General features: G+C 36.4%; 2 protein-coding genes across 2 annotated transcripts; one reads left to right on the top strand and one right to left on the bottom strand.

The window, feature by feature from the left end:
- The first annotated feature begins 723 nt into the window (after positions 1-723).
- Positions 724-2,781, top strand: ing1 (inhibitor of growth family, member 1). The gene is made up of 2 exons (XM_052142577.1): positions 724-1,009; positions 1,659-2,781. The coding sequence occupies exons 1-2, from the start codon at positions 868-870 to the stop codon at positions 2,438-2,440; spliced, it is 924 nt and encodes a 307-aa protein (XP_051998537.1). The 5' UTR covers positions 724-867; the 3' UTR covers positions 2,441-2,781.
- Positions 2,782-2,980: 199 nt separating this feature from the next.
- On the bottom strand, positions 2,981-18,744 carry ube2al (ubiquitin conjugating enzyme E2 A, like). The gene is made up of 6 exons (XM_052142580.1): positions 18,408-18,744; positions 17,831-17,911; positions 11,693-11,718; positions 11,483-11,572; positions 5,495-5,583; positions 2,981-4,032 (listed from the first exon to the last, which is right to left on the bottom strand). The coding sequence occupies exons 1-6, from the start codon at positions 18,449-18,451 to the stop codon at positions 3,904-3,906; spliced, it is 459 nt and encodes a 152-aa protein (XP_051998540.1). The 5' UTR covers positions 18,452-18,744; the 3' UTR covers positions 2,981-3,903.
- Between the last annotated feature and the right edge of the window lie 1,710 nt (positions 18,745-20,454).

Genomic DNA, 20,454 nt, shown 5'->3' with positions numbered 1-20,454 from the left:
GGAGTCATTCAGTACACCCTGGATTTGAACTTGCGACTCGTGACTCCAAAAAGTGGTTTAATCCATGTCTTCTGAAGTGATCTAATAGATTTTGGGTCAGAACAGACCAAAATGTAACTCCTTTTCACAATAAATCTTGACATCAGCAGTCTCCATGGCAATAATGATTTTAAGCTTGATTGCATCAAGCACTAGGAAGTGAAATCGAGCTTGAAATCATGATCATGCATAGAGACTGTAATGTTTCCACTGGAGTCATATGGATTACTTTTATGCTGCCTTTATGTGCTTTTGGATCTTCAAAGTTTTGGACACCATTCACTTGCATTGTATGGGCCTACAGAGCTGAATATTTTCTTGTAAAAACCTTAATTTATGTTCAGCAGAAGTCATAAACATCTGGGATGGCATGAGGGTGAGTAAATTATGACATAATTGTAATATCTGGGTGAACAAACCCCTTAAATCCACATGGTGTGTACATAAACAACAGAGCTGAGTGCAAACTATATCAAGAGAAAATGCATTTAATTACAAGTGATTTTTTTTTTATAAATGAACGCAAGCCAGAGTGAGTGATAGCACGTGTGCTCTATTACAAAGCTCTTGCTTCCATCTAGCGTCCACTAAGTGCAATAACACCAGGAGATTGCGCGACGTTTTGGCTCATGAATATTAATTAGGTTAAGAACGTCATCGTAAGTTCATTAACATACTCATGAGCTAACCTTGCACAACTCACTAGTAACAACACTGCCTTGGGTACTCTCCTCAGCAACCTACACTTTGTAAAAAATAACAAGAATAATAATAGTTAAAAACACGCATTTATTCTGCTCTATCAGTCTCTTAAATGTGGGTGAAAATATGTTGAACCCTTCTTCAAACGGCGAGTCGTCTCATGTTGTGGTGAATTATGTTAACGAGTATCTGGAGCTTGTCGAGTCTTTGCCGCTGGACCTACAGAGATGTGTGTCCCTCATGAGGGAAACAGACACCAAATATCAAGGTGAGAGGTGACTGACACCTTTATCTATCAGAAGTGTGAGAAAACACTTCATTATTGGAGTAGTGAATGTTGGAAAAACACCAGCTAGCTTGCTAGCGGCTAACTGGTTAGCACGTGCAACTTGCAAGTTTTCCCTCGTCGAGTGATAGAGAGGTTAACGCTATAAAGTTGATCATGTTTGTATAGTAACGTTATATCACATTTATATACAAAGTGCGCAGCTGCTTGAAAGAAATCAGAATATTTCCTGTTTGGATTTAGTGTACGTGGTCGGATGTCTGGCAGCTTCTAGAAACCATATAAACTTCCTGTTTGTTTAAACAAAACATAAACGTCTTTAAATGTCAAATAATGGTATCTACTGGATTGTTATATGAAATCACATCTTTAGAGTTTAGTTATTGGCCCTTGAATTAATTTAACGACTACACACACTCGTCATGGGGTCAGCGATTATGCCAACAAAATGTAAAACATACTCGGACAAAACCTTGGTTGTCATGGCTACCGACAGTTTTAGTTGAGGTTAAGTTAAAATTATAAATTAAAAAGATTCAGCTACTATTCCTGATGTCTAAGTCATAATTCTTTGTAAAGTGTGCCTATGTTAAAGCATTTGTAGATTCATTAAGGTTTATTTATCTTGCAGAGATCCTCACAGAACTGGACGAGGCTTATGAAAAACACGGACATGAATCAGATCCTGTGCAGAAGAGGCGCCTCCTCAACTGTATTCAACGGTCTTTGATCCGCACTGAAGAACTTGGAGATGAGAAGATTCAGATCGCAGGGCAAATGGTGGAACTGGTGGAGAATCGCAGTCGGCAGCTTGAGTGGCAAAGCAAGCTTTTCCAAGCCTCATCGGAGAGCACCACATCAGTGGACAGTGCCCCCAGTGCCATAACAACAGTACCTATTGTACCTATGTCCATTCCACTGGTGTTAGTGAGTAAGCCATGTGTGGAAAGGAGACGAGATGAGACTTTGGGCTCAGTCGACAAGTCTGGTGGAAAGCGGTCACGAAGGCAAAAAAATGGTTCAGAGAACCGTGAAAACAACAGTTATGGCGTGGAGCACAATGAGGAGGTTGGTACAGCCACACCTAAAGAGAAAAAGGCCAAGACATCCTCCACATCATCATCAAAGAAGAAGAAGAGGTCAAAAAGCAAGCAAGATAGAGAGCCATCACCGACCGACCTGCCCATTGATCCAAATGAACCCACATACTGTCTGTGTGAGCAAGTGTCTTTTGGAGAGATGATTGGTTGTGATAATGATGAATGCACAATTGAATGGTTTCACTTCTCTTGTGTCGATCTGCACCATAAGCCGAAAGGAAAGTGGTACTGTCCAAATTGCAGAGGGGACAATGAGAAGACGATGGACAAATCATTAGAGAGGTCTAAAAAAGAGAGGACGTGTAACAGGTAGTGTCCGGTTTACCTGGTTGACATGTAATATTACATATTCAGTCTCAGGCAAGATAAGTTTAGTCAAAGTATACAGTGTTTTGAGAGTCAAAGCTCGGTCACTGGTTTGTATATCCTTATGTAGAGACTTGTTGATCTGAAGGGTTCGCTTTTTAGCTACCTAGTTATCAATGTTGTAAACATTGGAAGTATTCTGTTCATCCAAACAACAAGCCAGTATAATGCATTTTTGTTTTTAATGATAGATTTTGTATTTATGCTGTGCGTTATTGTACATAGGTTCATGTAAAAATAAAATCTGCTTGTTTCATGGCTTTTTCCCTTCATCAAAACATAGACTACATGTATATTTTAAGACTAACTCCAAACATAGAACGGGATGCAGTTATCTTTGGCACATTCACAAACTCTGCATGTGATCCACTTGTTTCTCTGATCAAATTATATTGTATGATTTGTGGTATCACTTAAAAGGGGAAGAGGCAGGCATTTGTGGTTTGATAAATAAGAGGCAGTACTCATGAATGTAGTTTCACCTTTTATTTAAGTATTTACAAGTGCTGGAAAATGAGATTGCCAACCAGTGCAGAATCTGTACACAAAATGCAAGGGCACACTAGGCATTCATGCATGTACATCTGCAAAGATATGGGCTTGGAAAAAGACCTGAAGATATTTTGATATGGACTCTGATGCAAGCCATGAAAAAGGTGCATGTTAAGTGACTAAAATTACTAGTATCTCTGGAGGATATATTTGCACTTTTTGTAGCTAATCATTCTTCAGTTTATTTAACCAGTAAATATATTTTATACTCTCCTAAATATTGAAATTTTCTTTAAACAACTTGTTTATTTATATAAACCATAATGTCTATCTACTAACATGTTATATGCAGTACTATAGCTCATTACCACCCGTGTGGTAGCATGCCATCTTTCCTTAGACAGAACCAATGAGAATTGTGACTAAAACACTGTCACGAACACTAATCCAAAAAGACTAAAATCCAGGAACTTAAAAGGGCACTTTTAACTGCCTTTGAGTGAAACCATGATATTCAAATGGTCAATGAAGCACAGAGTACATTTTCATCAGAATAACACCACTTTGACTTTTAAGTTTCTTGGTGAGACTTTTATATTCATATTAGAGTGCCACAACTGACTCAATGTTTTTAAGCGATAATAATTATCTTTGCAAAAACTGACAACTGCACGTTCATGCCAGATGCAACATTAGTCAAGCATGATAGAATGACAATACGAGGGGTATTTTCCACTTTCCAGAATCAGTGATCTTAATTTGGAGGGTTGAAAAGCACTCCAGGCTAAAGAAGAGAAATAAAAACAAAAATCACAATCTTGTTGGAGTAAAGTGCATAAAAACTTAAATGGAGATTTTAAAAACTATCCTCCCAACACAGAGCCAAAGGAAAGAAAAACAAAATATTTGTGAATGTAGTCAACTGTCCCTCCAGCTCTGCTCTACAACTGCTGACACCCGTTTCTCATATTCTCGTTTGTTTTCTTGATACAGCTGTGCTGCCTGGCTGTTTGCTGGGCTGTTGGGATTTGGCTCATCTAGAAGGGACTGTAAGGAAAGATAAATCAAACTTAAGCCAACGGAAGAGTGAAGTTAAAAATAAAAGCAAAACTACAACACCACATCAGGGTTCCCACTCTTTTCCAGGACATTTTTTGTGCCCATCGGGTGTAATATTGAAGCAAAAACACGCAAGAGGTCATGATGCATATTGTGGTTATAGGATGCTTATTGTTTCTGAATTCTGTATTCTCAGAAAGTTGTCTAAAAAAAATCCTATACAGTATATGATATAATTATTTTTCCCCCTATTTCACACGTCCATTTAATTCAAGCTTTTATTTTTCCGTTTGTGTTTTAAACAGTAGTTTCACACTTCCGGATTAGTAGTTTGCTATGTGGCCCAGTTTTATTATTACTATGATTTATTAAAATTAATATTCTGTATGTGCTGCGCAGTTCAGAGCGCTCTGCTCCCTGTCATCTACTACACACACAAGCTCTTGACTCTGTGTTGCCAGTGAATTGCCAGCTTCCCAAATTCATTTTGAAGTGTGCAGCACATGCAGATTATATACACATTTAATTAAATTACAGCCTTTTGCACTGTAATAATCACACAAGAACATATCACTCAATTTTAATTTGATTAACTGTACATTCAAACAGTTATTTTTGTACCAAATGTCAAATTCTGTAACGTGTTTTTACAGATGATACAATTTTTCTAATTGGATTCAGTGATTCTGTCCACATGGAGCTCTAAATGTGGATGCCAATGGACTGAATTATTAAAAATGAATTCACATCCCAAAATGTAAAGGCAGAAACACCACACTGCCACCTCAGGTTGCGAATTTATTTTCAAAAACATCAGCGGGCTGACTGCATCGTCATTGTCTTAAGTTTACTCAAATCTTTTCGTAGTTAACAACAGCAATTTTCGAACGAAAATCCTATTTTGCACTATATCAATATTTAAACTATTTCGTTTGAGTAAAGCAGAGCTGACAGGAAATGTACGTGACAGAGCTTCATTCACACCAGTCAACCGTTGTTTCGATATGTGCAGCCGGCAGCACTGCCAAATTGATACAAAAGTGTATTTGAGTCCTGATTGTTACCATGTTTCTGAACATGTAACAAAAACCTTATTAGAGACACAGTCAAACTGTTTTATTTTACTCAAATATTTTCAAGTACAAATTATTATTTTCCAGGACATTGATGTATTTTTCTAATTTTACATGGCTAGAAAACTGTTTTGCCAAATTCCAGGTTTTTCAGGATGTGAGGGAACCCTGCACATACATACTTTACAAAAAGATGCAAACAATGTTATTCGAATTAGATACACTGCTTTATTTTCACTGCTGAGTTTTCAACTAAATAAAACACCACTGAGAAAATCTGAGCTATTAACAGGTATATTATGGAAGTTTCATACTCAGAATTATTACTATTTAAAGTCTATTTTCTAAGTGAGTGAGGACTAAAAACATTAATGTACCTGTATTGATGTGAGAATAGAAGAAACATCATAAGTTGGACTCCACCGGTTCTGGAGAATATCTAAGCAGATACTGCCATCAGCATACACTGTGAAAGACAAAAGTCAGAGTAACAGAATATGTTCAAATTAAATTCTCTACAGACAAAAATAATTGAAAAGAAAAAACACGCTTATCTTGCTTTAAAAAAAGAGACCTAATGAAAGAGAAACATAGATGTTCATGAAAGTCAAATAAAGCTTCAGACAACATTCATTCTCTCAAATTACATGCCTTACAAAGCTCTAACTCTGACAAAATCACAGAAAGTTTTAACCTTAGGAATGTTTTTATTAATCTAAATCAGCAAGTTTTTAATTTGGTTACTTCAGACTGTAGCAATCAAACTATGTTTACTAACACTGACTGTACAATCACTTCTAGACCAATAAAGTGGAGGTGGCTTTAAAACTGTATTTGCAATAAAAATCTATTCATAATATTTTGTAATATTCTAAATAATTAATTTTGAATTATTGCTGCTTAAGAAATGCATATGCATTTTAAGTTATTTAGCATTTCCATAAGACATTTCATTTGTTTTTGATAAATGCAGTCACATCACAACATGTGCACTGTAATGACACTAGGAATTAATGTTTTTATTAAAACTATTTATTAAACAAAAAATTGCAGCAAAAGAACAAATGTAAAAATGTCATGCCATCTTCAGTAGGTGCTGTACCGTAGAGACACGTTGTTGTGAGAACATCTGAAGGATTTCCGCAAAAACAGGTATTTTTGTTAAACATCTGAGAATACTAGTCTTATTGTGAGCTAATTATCTCAAATATTTAATAAACAAACAGGCAAGATAGTGCAGCAAAGTGTAGAACTCTGTTAATTAGAGGTCGACTGATATGGGTTTTTTCAGGCCGATGCCGATCTTTCGAACTCCAGGTCGGCCGATAAATGCTGTCGATTTATTTTGGCCGATATTTGGTCGATATGTGCTTGTTTTTAACCTTTTATTTGAAAAATAAAATGTAACACAAATAATTACTTAAGATAAGACAAAATTTCTCAAATACATTTATTGAACACTTGACCAATCTGCACTTGTACACTTAAATTAAAAATGTATAATGTAAAAATATATTGTATAAATAATGTATAACAAATATATTAAATAAACAAAGCAGTTGTTACGAACTGCTCCGAGACACGAAGGTTGAGATCCAAATGCAGCTTTAATTAAGGGGCAATCCAGACACGTAATCCAATATTCAGAGCATCCAAGAGAAGCACAGGCATAACTAGGGATGGGTATCATTAAGGTTTTAATGGTATTACCATCTTACCGATACTGCTTATTAGGGTTGTGCCGATGGACGATAGTGATGGCTGACCAACATCACGATGTAGAGCCACCATCGTGATGCCACGCCCCCTTTTGCGAGTCTTGCTAGTGCGACTCACTAATCCTAGTCTCTTCTATAGTTAACCTAAAAACTTTGCAGGGATTGCTCTGTAAATTAAATTGAGAACATAACTAATGCATATATGCTATTTTAAATACTGTAGTATATGCCACAGACGTGACGTGTTAGTCTGTGAAAATACCGTGTCAGGCAGGCTACACAAATATTGATCTTGGCATTGTTTACATTTAGATTAAAATATTTTATGTTGTAGGCTATAAGAAAATAGCCTTTATTAATTAATTATTAGTAGTTGTAGTGTCTCAGAAAATCTTGCTCATTGTCACATACTCTTGTATACACTGAAGCGGCAGTTTAAGATAAACCCAGACCAGCGAACGTCAAATAACTTTTGTCTGGTTAATACTTTTAAAGAAAAATTTCCTTGGCCATAAATCCATAATGTCAAATCAAATGAAAGAAACAAGGTGAATATGAATAACACACATTTATTAAAACATAGAAGAACAACAAATAAAACAAGAAAGCGGGAACAACACTCAGACCGAAACTTCGGCATTAACATTTCACTTATAATTAGCAGCACAATTAACTTCAGCACAGGCTACAAAATAAATTATGTTATTGAAATATTGTAAAGTGGTCATATGAACTACACAAATGAACGTTTAAAAAATAATATGCAAAATCGAATAGCTCCGCAACGGATGGCGAAAAATGCGTAAAGAAGTCTAATATCTTTCACCATAGACCATGTTTAAATTTCGATGTTTCTGGCCAGAAATACCAACATATTCACTTTATCTGGTTTTAATACGCTGCGGATTGGAGTAACTACACTATCCGCTGTGCTGAAGACCCGCTCTGATGGAGTACTGGTAGCACATATGCACAGATATTTCCGTGCTAATCTTGCCATGAACGGAAACCTTTTGTCGTTCGTTTTCCACCAAGTCAGTGGGTCCTCTTCCCCATCAATGGCCATTTCCTGCAGGTACATGGTCATTTCTGCCTCGACCTTTTGCTCATCAGTGAGTAAAATAACGAAATGATAGTTTAAGTGGAAAATAGTATTTATGTAAAGAGATATATTAAAATAAAAAGTGCACTCTTCTTAAGTGAAAGCTAGAAAAAAAAAGCTTCACGTGTCGTGCAACCTACTGATAAAGCGCCGACGAGTCATTAGTTGGGTTAGTAAAATAACGAAATTATAATTTTTCATATAATTTTTGAAAATTATATGAAATTATATAACCCCCCCACCGATATCATCGTCCATCGCGATGTTTAACTGTCAACATCGCCCAACCCTACTGCTTATCGATCCGGTACTTTAACGGTATTCTTAACGGTTCTTTTTGTTATATATATATATATATATATATATATATATATATATATATATATATATATATATATATTTATTAAACAAAAGATAAACAATTACACAAAGATAAACATTATATAGGCACAGTGATTTAATTTCAGGAAGGTCTACTAACATTACTGTTCAGGTGTGGTCTAAAAAGAAATCTAATAAAGTAATCAATTGTAAAATAACACTGCATAGTTTATCATAGATAGATTAATGCTTATTAATGCAGAAGTTATTCATTCAAGAGCTGTAAGTGATTTTCTCTTTGCCTTTTGTTGTTTGATTCGCAGTAATGGCTCAATTGTCAGCATGTTTATTAGACTGCTTCCCCTTTAAGACCGAGTGCAGATCTAATAGGCTCCTGATGCACTATATTTTCTCCCAACTATTTCCATAACTACTAGTGGAGCGGCTAAGTGATATAATCATTCAGTTTATGATACAAGCGTGAAAATTGGCATGAGCAGTCTCCATGGGTCACTTGACAAGAAAATTGTCCGAGCCACTTGAAATTTCAAGATGGCGGCCATTTTTCAAGATGGCCGACACCTGGATCCTCAAAAGATCAATTTTCCGATAGAAATGTATTGTTTTTTTTTTTTCATTAAGGACGATTTGGTGTCATTTTATTTTATATGTTTTAGATTATTCTAAAGAACAACTTTTAATGCATCAAAATACAGTTGTGTTGATTTGTTGATTATAGATAGATTAGACAAGAGTGAATATCTGCACTACCAGGGCACACTGGTGATATATCACTGCTGTTAAACTCAGAGTGGGGTTCAATGTCAGCTAATTGTAAAGTTAGTATCCCAAATGCTGTCTAATCTACCCCAAAACAGTTAGATAGCTGCACCTGAATTGACAGGTTGTGCCAGCGCGGGAGAGCCAAGCCAAGGTTAATGGGGTTTTAGTTAACCAGATGGTGTACAGATCGCACGGGATATAAATGGCATTGGATGAACGATCGGACTAAGTGTAGGGTTAAGGCATGAACTTAGTTGTATCCCATACATCAAAGTGCTTGGTAAAAGGTGGTAAAAGGATAAACCCTCGGCCTCTGCCTATACATTTGCTGCAGACATGGCAGAAGCCATCATAACAGTTGAGAAAACAAACTGGGACAGATGTTTCATTTGTCAGCAGGACACCAAGGAAAAACTCATTCATCCGAGTTTATTCAACAGAGAGCACGATCGTACTGGTTATGATACCATTGCAAGAAATTTTCCATTATTTCATAAGATCAATGCTCTGCCTATCTTACTTAGTCCAACCCGACTAGATGAAGGTGATGGCATAGAAAACACATAGACAAGAAACAGAGCAAAATATCATTCAAGCCATAAACTTATGTTCAATAACACAAAGCTGGAAAGGGCCCAAAAGAGAGCATCTACTGCTGCTAAAGACACTGAAGATACCAAAGATATCCATGTCAAGAGGCCAAGAGGATCCCAGCCCTTGAAAGCTTTGTGCTTTATATGTGAAGATGAGAGTGCAATGTCCCCCTTACGAGAAGCAATGACGATGAAACTTAATGAAAGAGTCAATGAATGTGCCCATCAGAGACTGCTAATGCCAATTTTCATGCTTGTATCACCAAATAAACCACTATATCACTTAACTGCTCCACTAAGGTGTCGGCCATCTTGAAAAATGGCCGCCATCTTGAAATTTCAAGTGGCTCGGACAATTTTCTTGTCAAGTGACCCATGGAGACTGCTCATGCAAATTTTCACCCTTGTATAATAAACTGAATGATTCTGCCAAACATAAGCACTTAGCCACTCCACTATACGTCCATTTAAGATATAAACTGTGTTTAAGTGAATCTCCAAGCCGGTCGTTTTGACATATTTTTGTGTATAGTTGATCGTTTAGACGCGAACATGAAACCCAAAGTAACCTATACTTTGCTTGTCTCGTTGCGTGCGGTCTGTTTCGGAGCTTGCGCTGCCTTGGGAACGGTATCTCTTGCGCTCTTTTTATTATTAAACGCGTCCCGCAATTTAGCAACAGTAGCTAGACTGCATTTTACAACAATCACCGATCGTGCTGATTCTGACGTCAAGTTTGAGTTTTAGGGAGAAATGTCAGTGCACCGCTGTGAAGGGAAGGAAGTTGTGCTAGACAGAATGCAGCTTATGTATAAATATTATTTTTATAATCTTTGGAAGGCGAAATCTAAAATAAAATCAGACTAATATCACAGATCTAAAGTGTAACCAGGCTACGTTTGAATGTTTAGTTCGGTCACTCATTAAGCAGGGCTCGTGTTGTGCTCGCTGTGGCACCGCGTAAGAGAGATCTCTCCCTCTCTGACTGCGAATAGCTAAATTGCATCACAGACAAATGGTTTCATATTATTATACATAGAAATGGCTGGCGAGATAAAATAACTTTCTCTTTATAGCAATAATAAATGTATTTTCTTAATTTATCCAGTACCGACAGCAGAACCGATAACGTCCGAGCTTACCAAAGCCAGTCCTTCACTAGCCTATAGAGCGTTGGTATCTTTTTTATTAATTATTTCTCTGCATTGAGTGACAACCCTCTCAAATATAAGACACACAATCAGAACAAATAAAAGTCTCAGATTCACTGTCTGTAATAGCAAAATTCTTGCTTACTTATTGTGACATGATAGCAACCCTTCTGCTGTGATAATGCAACTTCAACTACGCTATCAATATCCAAAGTAGCCGAACGTCATGTCACGTTGTTTCTTGAAGTTGGCAGTAACATATCAAAAGTTTTTAATTAAATATAAAGGAGTTATACAAATTTAATCCTTACTGTTTTCTCCAAGGAACTTAGCTCCTTCCTTAGGCACTGGATGAGGTCTGCTCAATCTGCTGGAAAATGACTCTAGGGGCGGCGTGCGTCGAACACGTGTTCCACAACAACACTAGGCTGCCCACAGATGCGCCTGGCTAATAATCGGCTTGATATACTTGGATATTGGCCGATGCCGATTATGTTACAAAATGCGAAAATAAAAACGGCCGATTAATCGGTCGACCTCTACCGTTAATGACCGCGTTCAAATTCTGTTAAGCTTAAGAGTTCTGAGGGCACAGATTCCACGTGAACCTGGTTGTGTTACAAGACAACCGAGAACATACAGGAAGATGCTTTGGCAAAGTTTCTAATCTGAGACACAAACAGGAAGGGTCACTCACCATTTGGATGAAACATCTTTGAGACAAACCGCACAGTGGGGGGCTTGTTTGGATATTCTTCTGTGAACTCAACTGTAAGCTTGAAAGTACCTTGGGTGCAAAGAACAAACATCATCCTCAATTTTAGTGAATTTATATTCTAAATGTTTTCTTTACACGTGTACTTGTACATGCTTGAATGTGTCTAGGTCAGTAGAGCAAGACACTTACCATCTTCAAAAGGTGTTCCTTCTGGGCTGCATGTAAAAATATAAAACATATTATTCAGGTCAAAGGCAGGAGTTGGAGAATGACATTTGGACAAGCCGCCCTGTTTGGAACATACAGGTCTCAACCCAAGTAAAGCTTGTTGACCACGATATCAAATAACAAACAAGTGCACCACTTCAATCATTTGAAGTTCAGGCTGGCATCTTGTTTACCATTACCAGGTCTTTACAAGCTAACATGACTGCAAGTAGCCTTTCAGGCACCCAGGTATAAACCTATACAATAATCGAATACACATAGACTGCATTAGTTTTGAAAGGGTCAAACTCTGGGTGAAAAAGGCTACTTGCAGTAATTGTCGCTAAATGCTTTGAGGTTAAATCAGCATTCCCCCACACTTTTTGACCATTGAATACCATGACCTTTCCTGTTCTTTGCGATTTCTAGATGAGGATTTCTTAAACTATTTCATAATTGTGATTGCTGGGGGCAGATTTCCATTTGTATGCCAGGTACCAATCTGTGGAACTAATAAAATGATTATCCTTAATAGTGTACAAATGACCATCAAAAGGCAGAATTATATAACACAGGCTTTTTTCTCTTCTCCCTCTTCACCCTCAAAAACAGCAATACTCAGCTTATTACATAATTTAGACTAAAAACTAGAAAATAAATAACTATAATGGGCAATTCTCACAAAACCTTTCAAGAAAATGTTTTGTCATATTATCCCCGAAGCAATACACAAATATGTACTTGCACATTTTGTACAACATGCACACATTTTGCATAAATAAAATAAAGCATACATTTAAGATTTTTATTTTAAGTTCTTTAAGAATTAATTGTTTTAATTATTTTTTTGCATTGTGCCATTATTTTCAGGACTCTTAAAGGAATATTACAGGTTTAAAACAAGTTAAGCTTAATAAATAGCATTTATGGCCTAATGTTGATTACCACAAAAATTACTTTTGACTTCTTTTCTTAAAATCGAGGTTATAGTGAGGCACTTACAAAAGGAAGTGAATGGGGCTAATCTGTAAACATTAAAATACAATTTCAAGTGTAGCCAAAAGACGTAAACAATGAGTGTTGATTTTAGTGCTTTGAAATTGCTGTTTAACGTTATAGCCAATTTTACTTTGTTAACATGACGATGTAGTGTAAACAAAGCTTGTAAGACTGTAAATATGACATTTTGAACAAATGTACAGCCACAAAAATTACTTTTGAGCTATCAAAACAGAGTCGACCGAGCTTAATTTGTATTAAACTGAATATTTCTTTAAGCACATTTTACCAACCACCAAACAGTGACAATTGTTTCACAAATGGCATGTCTGAAGTAGCGCCTCAGGCCTTCAGAATTTCCACAGAATCCCTCAACAGCGCAAATTATTAAGCAACTAAAGTTAGATTCATCAGCCAATCAGATTGATTTATTTGTATTTGGTGGGTGTGATCTTTAGGATATGTCCTGGTCAAGGCCTTCTAGCTTGCATTGAGTTACGCAATCATGCTTTAAGTGATGTACATAAATTGAAAGCGAAGAGCGTGAGATTGTCATCTCTGCCGCTATCGCCATTGAGAAAGGGATCCTTATGGATTTAAAAACAGGAGATGTTCTGCATGATCGTGTGATTGCTCAATCTATTAATCAGGAAAGGAGGACTGATTTTCACTTCAAGTAAATTGGTAAGTGCTTTTTGCATTGTTATAGCAACATCAGGAATTTTCTAAGTGTAAATTAGGCTGCTTGAGTGTCGGATCAAGTTTTGAAAAGTAGCGCTGCGTTCCATTCAACTCGGGAAGTCGGATTTTACAACTTCCAACTAGGAACAGTGCAGTGGAATGCATCTTGAAGTCAGAATTACAACTTGTTGGCTCATGCAGAATTTCTCAACTCTGATTTCCCCTAGATGCAGGGACATGATGTTACACAAACATGTCGACACTCATTTTATTAAGTAATATCGATACATTAGTTTGTTTCCACATTACATGATATTAAAGCTTGTTTAACAAAGGCCTGCAGAAACAAGTGTATAAAACATAATCTCTTTTGATAATCGTACACCTGAAGCACAAATGCTAGTGCTGCAGCATTGTTTATCAGTTGGGTTGCTAGGAGACATCGCTAATGAGAGTCAAATCCCTGCTAAGCTAACGGAAGCATTGCAGTTCCGAATATCGGGGAATGGAATGCATTTATGGTCGGAGATATCAAGTAGGAATATCTCTCATCAAACTTGAATGGAATGCAGCATAACCATGTACCCTGACGAAAATACATTTATTGCAATCAACATTTAAATCGCAAATATTATTAAATAGAGTTTTCCAGGTATTATAGACCTCCTTGGTAGATTCATATGAAAAATTATGATTTTGAATGTCTGTTTGGGAGACGTTCATTTCTCAAAACAGTCATGTTGCAATTAAAATTAGGCTTGCTTGAGCAGTAAATGTCGTTTTACGTTTTGGCTTTCACGTGTGGATGTGTTTTTAAAAAGTCAGTTGGTTTTATTAGTTAGCTGCGAAAGGTCTGTTGGGTGGGCACTTAAATATAAGAAGCATCATGTCAAAAACAGAACAAGTTAATCATCTGTTACTTAATTCAAATTTGGATTTTTTATGTCTGTCTGAGACCTAGCTCAATAAGAATGCTCCATCTGCAGCACTTAACATCCCTGGATATAATATGTTCAGGAGAGACAGAGAAGGAGCAAAGGGTGGTGGTGTCATGATATATATAAAAACAACATTCAGTGTCAGGAAATTCAATGGCAGAATGATCATGAACTAGAATGTGTGGGTTTAAACATCATACTATCACAACAGATGTTTCTTACAATTGTTGCGATATATCGCCCCCCATCTTCAGATGCCAGTTTTTATGAAAGATTTGAAAAATTATTGAAAGAATCGAATCTAAATAAAGAGATCATTTTTGGGGATATAAACATAAATTGGGAGGATATATTATGTAGAAGAAAACTAAAAAACATAACTGACAAATTTGATCTAGTTCAAATGATCAAAGGGCCAACGAGAATTACTACATCTAGCAGCACTCAGATTGATCTAGTATTTTCCAACCGACCCGAGAGAATAACTAAATCATATAATATGTTGGCTGGTCTTTCTGATCACAATTTGATCCTTGTGGCTAGAAAGCTCTCTAAAAAGACATTTGTTTATTCTGCCAGAGAACGGGAGTATGTTGGAATCCCAAAAAATTGCCAGGAAGGATTTATAAATGCTGTCCAGCAGATAGATTGGGATCGCATACTGTCGGGAACGAAGTGTGAAGTGGATTGTGCATCTTTCAGGGCGAAAATTGAGAGAACAATTAAAGATTTTAGTAGTACAATTAAACACAAACACAATAAAAATATACTTCCTTGGATGAACTCAGATATACTCAAACTAATGAAAGAGAGGGATTTTGCGTTAAAAACAGCAATTAAAACTAAGTAAATTAGTGCTAAAAATCTGTTTACAACATTGAGAAATAAGACGGTTAAGGCTATACGTAAGGCCAAAGCAGATTTTTAAAAGGGGATTCTAAAATAATTGGGAACCAATTGAAGAAACTTGTAGGACAGGACACAAAAAAGAAAAAACTTGTAGAAATTAAGATAGATGGACAAATTATAAATAACACAAACAAAGTTGCAGATGCTTTCAATAATTTTTTTATTGAATCTGTATCAACTATTGCTCAAAGTTTTTCATCTAATAATTAAAAAATTTGCCCGATACATAATTCAGAGCCTATTTTCAATTTAAGGACCGTGACAGAATCTGAAGTCTTACAGACAATTAGAACATTAAAAGCTTCCAGAACTAGAGACATATTTGGTATAGATATGTGCATGCTGAAAGAACTCAGTTCCACATTGTTAACACCGGTAACTACAATTATTAATCTCTCCTTTATTGAGGCAGTATTTCCTAGGAAGTCAGCTGCGGTTGTACCAGTTTTTAAAAATGGAGATCCATTGTAAGTGGATAATTATAGACCAATCAGCATCTTACCTACAGTATCAAAAGTTGCAGAGAAATTAATTTCCCAACAAATAATAACACATCTAAATACTTCTACATTTTCCCTTCACTCTATGCAATTTGGTTTTAGAACTCAATATTCCGCGGAAACTGCAAATTGTTTTTTCATGGAAAATATTAAACATCAAATGGATAAAGGTGGTGTGGTTGGAGCTGTGTTTCTCGATCTAAAAAAGGCCTTCGATACTGTAAACCATAAAATATTATTAAGCAAATTAAATAAATTAAATTTTTTGTCAGATGCAGTAAAATGGATAAAATCATATCTATCGAATTGCCAACAGTCAGTCAGGATTAGTGACTGCCATTCACCGCCCCTTGTTACGTCTACAGGGGTTCCTCAGGGTTCTATTTTGGGACCACTGTTATTTTCGCTTTATATAAACGACCTACCGTCATGTTGTCCAGACGTCAGTATTCAAATGTATGCTGACGATACAGTTATTTATACCCATGGTAAAAACAGGAAACAAGTTGCTGAAAAGCTTACACAGTCAATGGTTCAAGTTTCTGAATGGTTAAATCAATCTTGTTTAAAACTTAATGTAAATAAAACAGTTTCAACGTACTTTTCGAAATCAAATACTACAAACAATCAGCATGATATTTATGTGTCAGGGGAAAAAATAAAAGTTGTGTCAGAATTTAAATATCTAGGCATCGTAATAGACTCTAAACTAACCTTTAAATCACAGATAAAACTGGTTTGTAATAGAGTTAAATTTAATATCGCAAATTTCCGTTTTATAAGATCACACCTATCAACTGAGGCCGCCAAAATGTTTATGTATAGTATGGTTTTGCCCCACATCACTTATTGCCTTACAACATGGTCACAAGCAAAGAAATTAACGTTAAAACCATTAGAGTCACTTTACAAGGAAACAATCAAAATTTCAGATAACAAATCCTTTAGATCTCACCATTGTGCCATATTACAAAAGCATAAACTTTTAAGTTGGGAAAATGCTATCAAGTATTCTAACTTATGTCTGTTATATAAAATAATTTATGGTCTGTCATCTCCCCCACTCAGTAAATTTGTAAACATCAGAAACTCCTCACAGCGAGTAACACGAGGGTCGGCCCGAGGAGACTGTGTTGTTCCTTTGCGGAAAACTGCATTCAGCCAGCATGCTTTTTCAGTCTCAGCAGCACAGAATTGGAACACTGTTCCTCAGAATATTAGAGAACTCACTACATACACTTTGTTTAAAAAGCACCTAAAAAACTGGTTCATATTACACCAGTCATGTCAACACTAATAAGTATATAGGCTATAATTTCCCTCTACCCGATCGTGCTGTCATCTGTGTCCCTGTTGGGTTATTGTTTTCAGAATTATTATATTTAATTTTAATCTAATGTTGAAAATATAGTGAATTTGTACAATGTATTAATTTAAAGGATTTAACGTGTCATATTGTTTTATTGTTTTTATATTTTGTATTTTCCTTGTAATGTTTTAAATCTGTTTTTCTTTTTAAGGTAGACAATATTAAGATCTGTCCAGGGACAACGGATGAAAAATCGCCTTTTGGCTAATTCTGGTGCATTTGCAGTAATGCTAATTAACGTACACTGTCCCTGTCAAATAAATTAATAAATAAAAAAAATAAAAAAATAATGTATGATGCCCAAAGGCATAGGGTGTATTATTCACTGTGAAACTGTTTTCTTAATTGCATGAATAACACTGAAGGCCTAGACTTAAAATGCACGGCCCACCACTGATTCAAGGTATACCAATTTTTATCGGTTTCGGTGTTCCCTGGGAATAAACCATAACCCTTGCATTGCTAGTGCCATGCTTTACCAGTTGATATAAAGGAAATATATGTTCTAATTTTTATTTTTTGGAGTAAAAGGGCTTTTTTGACCAAAACTTTTTCTTGACAGGTTTCGTGAGAACACTCATATTCACTATATAAAGGTCCATTCCTTTAAGATTTTACTAGTTTCCAAAACTTTTGATTTTACAAAAATGTCCTGATATTTCCAGGTTTCGCATGAGAACCCTGTTAGGTGAGCTTGTTGACAGACTGGCCCCTCTCTTCTTACCCGAATATAACTGCATTCCAGACCATTATGTTGTTCTCAGATGGAGCTCCACTAACACCGGCAGGGGGATCCTCCTGGAGCCTGTGGGGCCAACACCACCGTAAACAAATTCATAGCTGTGTTAGGGATAATTCTCACTTTCAATGTCAAACATATCATCTGGAAAGAGCTAGGATAATAAATGACGAAAATCTGGGCTTCTCGTTACTCTATAATCAACACTTGAAACAAAAATGGTATTGTGTGGGCAAATAATTAAACGTATTTTACTTTCAACCCCAAAATATGAATCCGTTTAGACTCGTCAGGCTTGAAGTTCTTCCCTAACCGGCTTTGAACACTGGCCAGCTAGCCAAGATAAATATAGAGTTTTTACGATCCTCCACCTTGTAAAAAGATAATATTATGATATACTCCACTGACTCGCCGTTTTCAGTACAGACCAGACGTTAAATTGTGTCTTTTATTCGCTGGCAGGATGTTTATAACGTACTGGCCGGACCGATTGCTATGAAGCTAACTAGCTAGGCAGTTTTTCTACCAAAACAAACACATCCATCATTTCACACTAACTCACCGCTTAAAATCTCGCATGAGTCGCCGTCTAGCAGGAGTAGACATCTTTAACTATGTGTCCTATATTATTTTCAGTGCTCTAAAAGCACATTTCAGGATTGAAATGGTACACAGAAAACACGGGTGATAACTACTCCCTGCTTCTCTCCGTTCTCTTCGGTCGTGTTTAGAAGGGATCCTTTTCGTTAATCTCGCGAGATTCGTGTTTAGAAGGGATCCTTCTCATCAATCTCGTGGGATTCGTGCTTAGAAGGGATCCTTCTCATTAATCTCGTGGGATTCGTGCTTAGAAGGGATCCTTCTCGTCAATAGGCTTGTTTGAGATGCGTCTTGCCTCGCCTGAAATGTAGGTGAGAGTAGGCGGCTGCTGGCTGCAGTGAGGGGAGGAGTGAAAAAGTGCAGGCAAGCCGGACACTTCCTGAATCTCACTGTGTTGTGGACTGCAAACGTCAGCAATGGAAGAGATCGCGTTCGCGTTCTTTATCGCAGACGAAGTGGATGCAATTGAAATACCACTGTTTTTACACGAAGATGGTTATGATGAGGAGAATCACCGAAGGTGAACAGTGCTAATTACTTAAAATGCCTTACCTTGTTTCTGTTCTGCATTTCTCACTTGTTGCATTATATATGCTGCATATTTTTTTATCTGTAAAAGGAATTTAAATCAATAAAATAAAATTAATTCCATCATCAAGCATCCAAATTTTTTTTTTTTTTTCCTCACCATTCTTTATTGTCTCAGCAATTTCTTTGCTTACTGTTAATGTTATTGCTCCCTGGGAGTCTGATAGTGTTAATAACACATTCTCCATCTTGCTACAATTGTTAACTTTGTGGGTGCCTCTTATAATCAAAGCCATAATGAGAAATGTTGAGCATACAGATGCTGTTTACATTGTTATCCCTAATTATGGGTTAAACATTTCAGAGTGGGATATGGCACAGCTGATTAACCTAATGATGTGTATCCTACTTAAGGGATAGTTTACCCAAAGAAAAAAAAATATTTGGGTGAACTATCCCTTTTACATGAAAAATATTCTATATAAATATATTACACAATTGTTTGTCACCTTAATGTAAGTTTGAATTTCATGTTTAATGATTAGGAAAAGTGTGTACAGCAAATTATTATTCAAAAATAATATGAAACAAAAACACATTCTAAATTAAGAAATTAGCATGCATGTGTGGGTTTACTGCACTCCAGGAATAAGACATACCCAGATAAAGATATCAGATAAAAACACACAAACATGAGGCCTAATTGTAAAACCGTCACATTAGATGTATGTATGCATGTATTGATGGATTGACTAATTTATTTAATGGAATAATGTGGTACAAAAATGTCAATGTACAAAATTAACACAAGCATACAATACAATAAAGAGAAAATTACAACAAACAGGACTTAAAACCAAGAAAATAAAAATAAAAGGATAAATAAAGCACATGTACTAATTACTAATAAAGTACTATAGAAAAAGTAAATAGTATTAGGCTATAGGTAATGGACTTCTTAGAATTAAGGGAAAAAAATATCAGCTGACAATCGCAGCCAATGAGCATTAAGTTGTGTCGTCAGCAAGTCGTTTCCCATCATGCTTTTGATCAGCGCAGTCGGTGGAGAGCAACTGCGCGCGACTGCACAATCCGACACGTGCGCCTTGCGCTCGCCAGTGTTTTTTGACATACGTCAGCATGACATCAGAGCAAGGCGGACTGCTCTCGGACACATTTCTAACCGGCATGCATTACGCGCTGATCACCGGTGATCGGTTCTGCGCAGATTTTGCTCATCTCAAACAAGCCTAATCTCATGAGATTCGTGCCGAGAAGGGACCCCTTTTTATTCAATCTCGCGAGATTCGTGTTTAGAAGAGAACCTTCTTGTCAATCTCATGAGATTCATGTTTAGACCAAGTGTGCTGCAAAAGTTAAGCCAAAACGTCTCGATCGCGTCCTAGTATAGGTCATAATCCCCGCCTACCCATGTTATTCAACGGGACTTGAGACCAACTAAATAATTAAATTACACTTCA

Source organism: Xyrauchen texanus, chromosome 14 (assembly GCF_025860055.1).
Source record: "Xyrauchen texanus isolate HMW12.3.18 chromosome 14, RBS_HiC_50CHRs, whole genome shotgun sequence".
Classification (NCBI taxonomy): domain Eukaryota; kingdom Metazoa; phylum Chordata; class Actinopteri; order Cypriniformes; family Catostomidae; genus Xyrauchen; species Xyrauchen texanus.
Note: the sequence above shows the minus strand (reverse complement) of the source record. Positions and strands in the feature narration are given on the sequence as shown.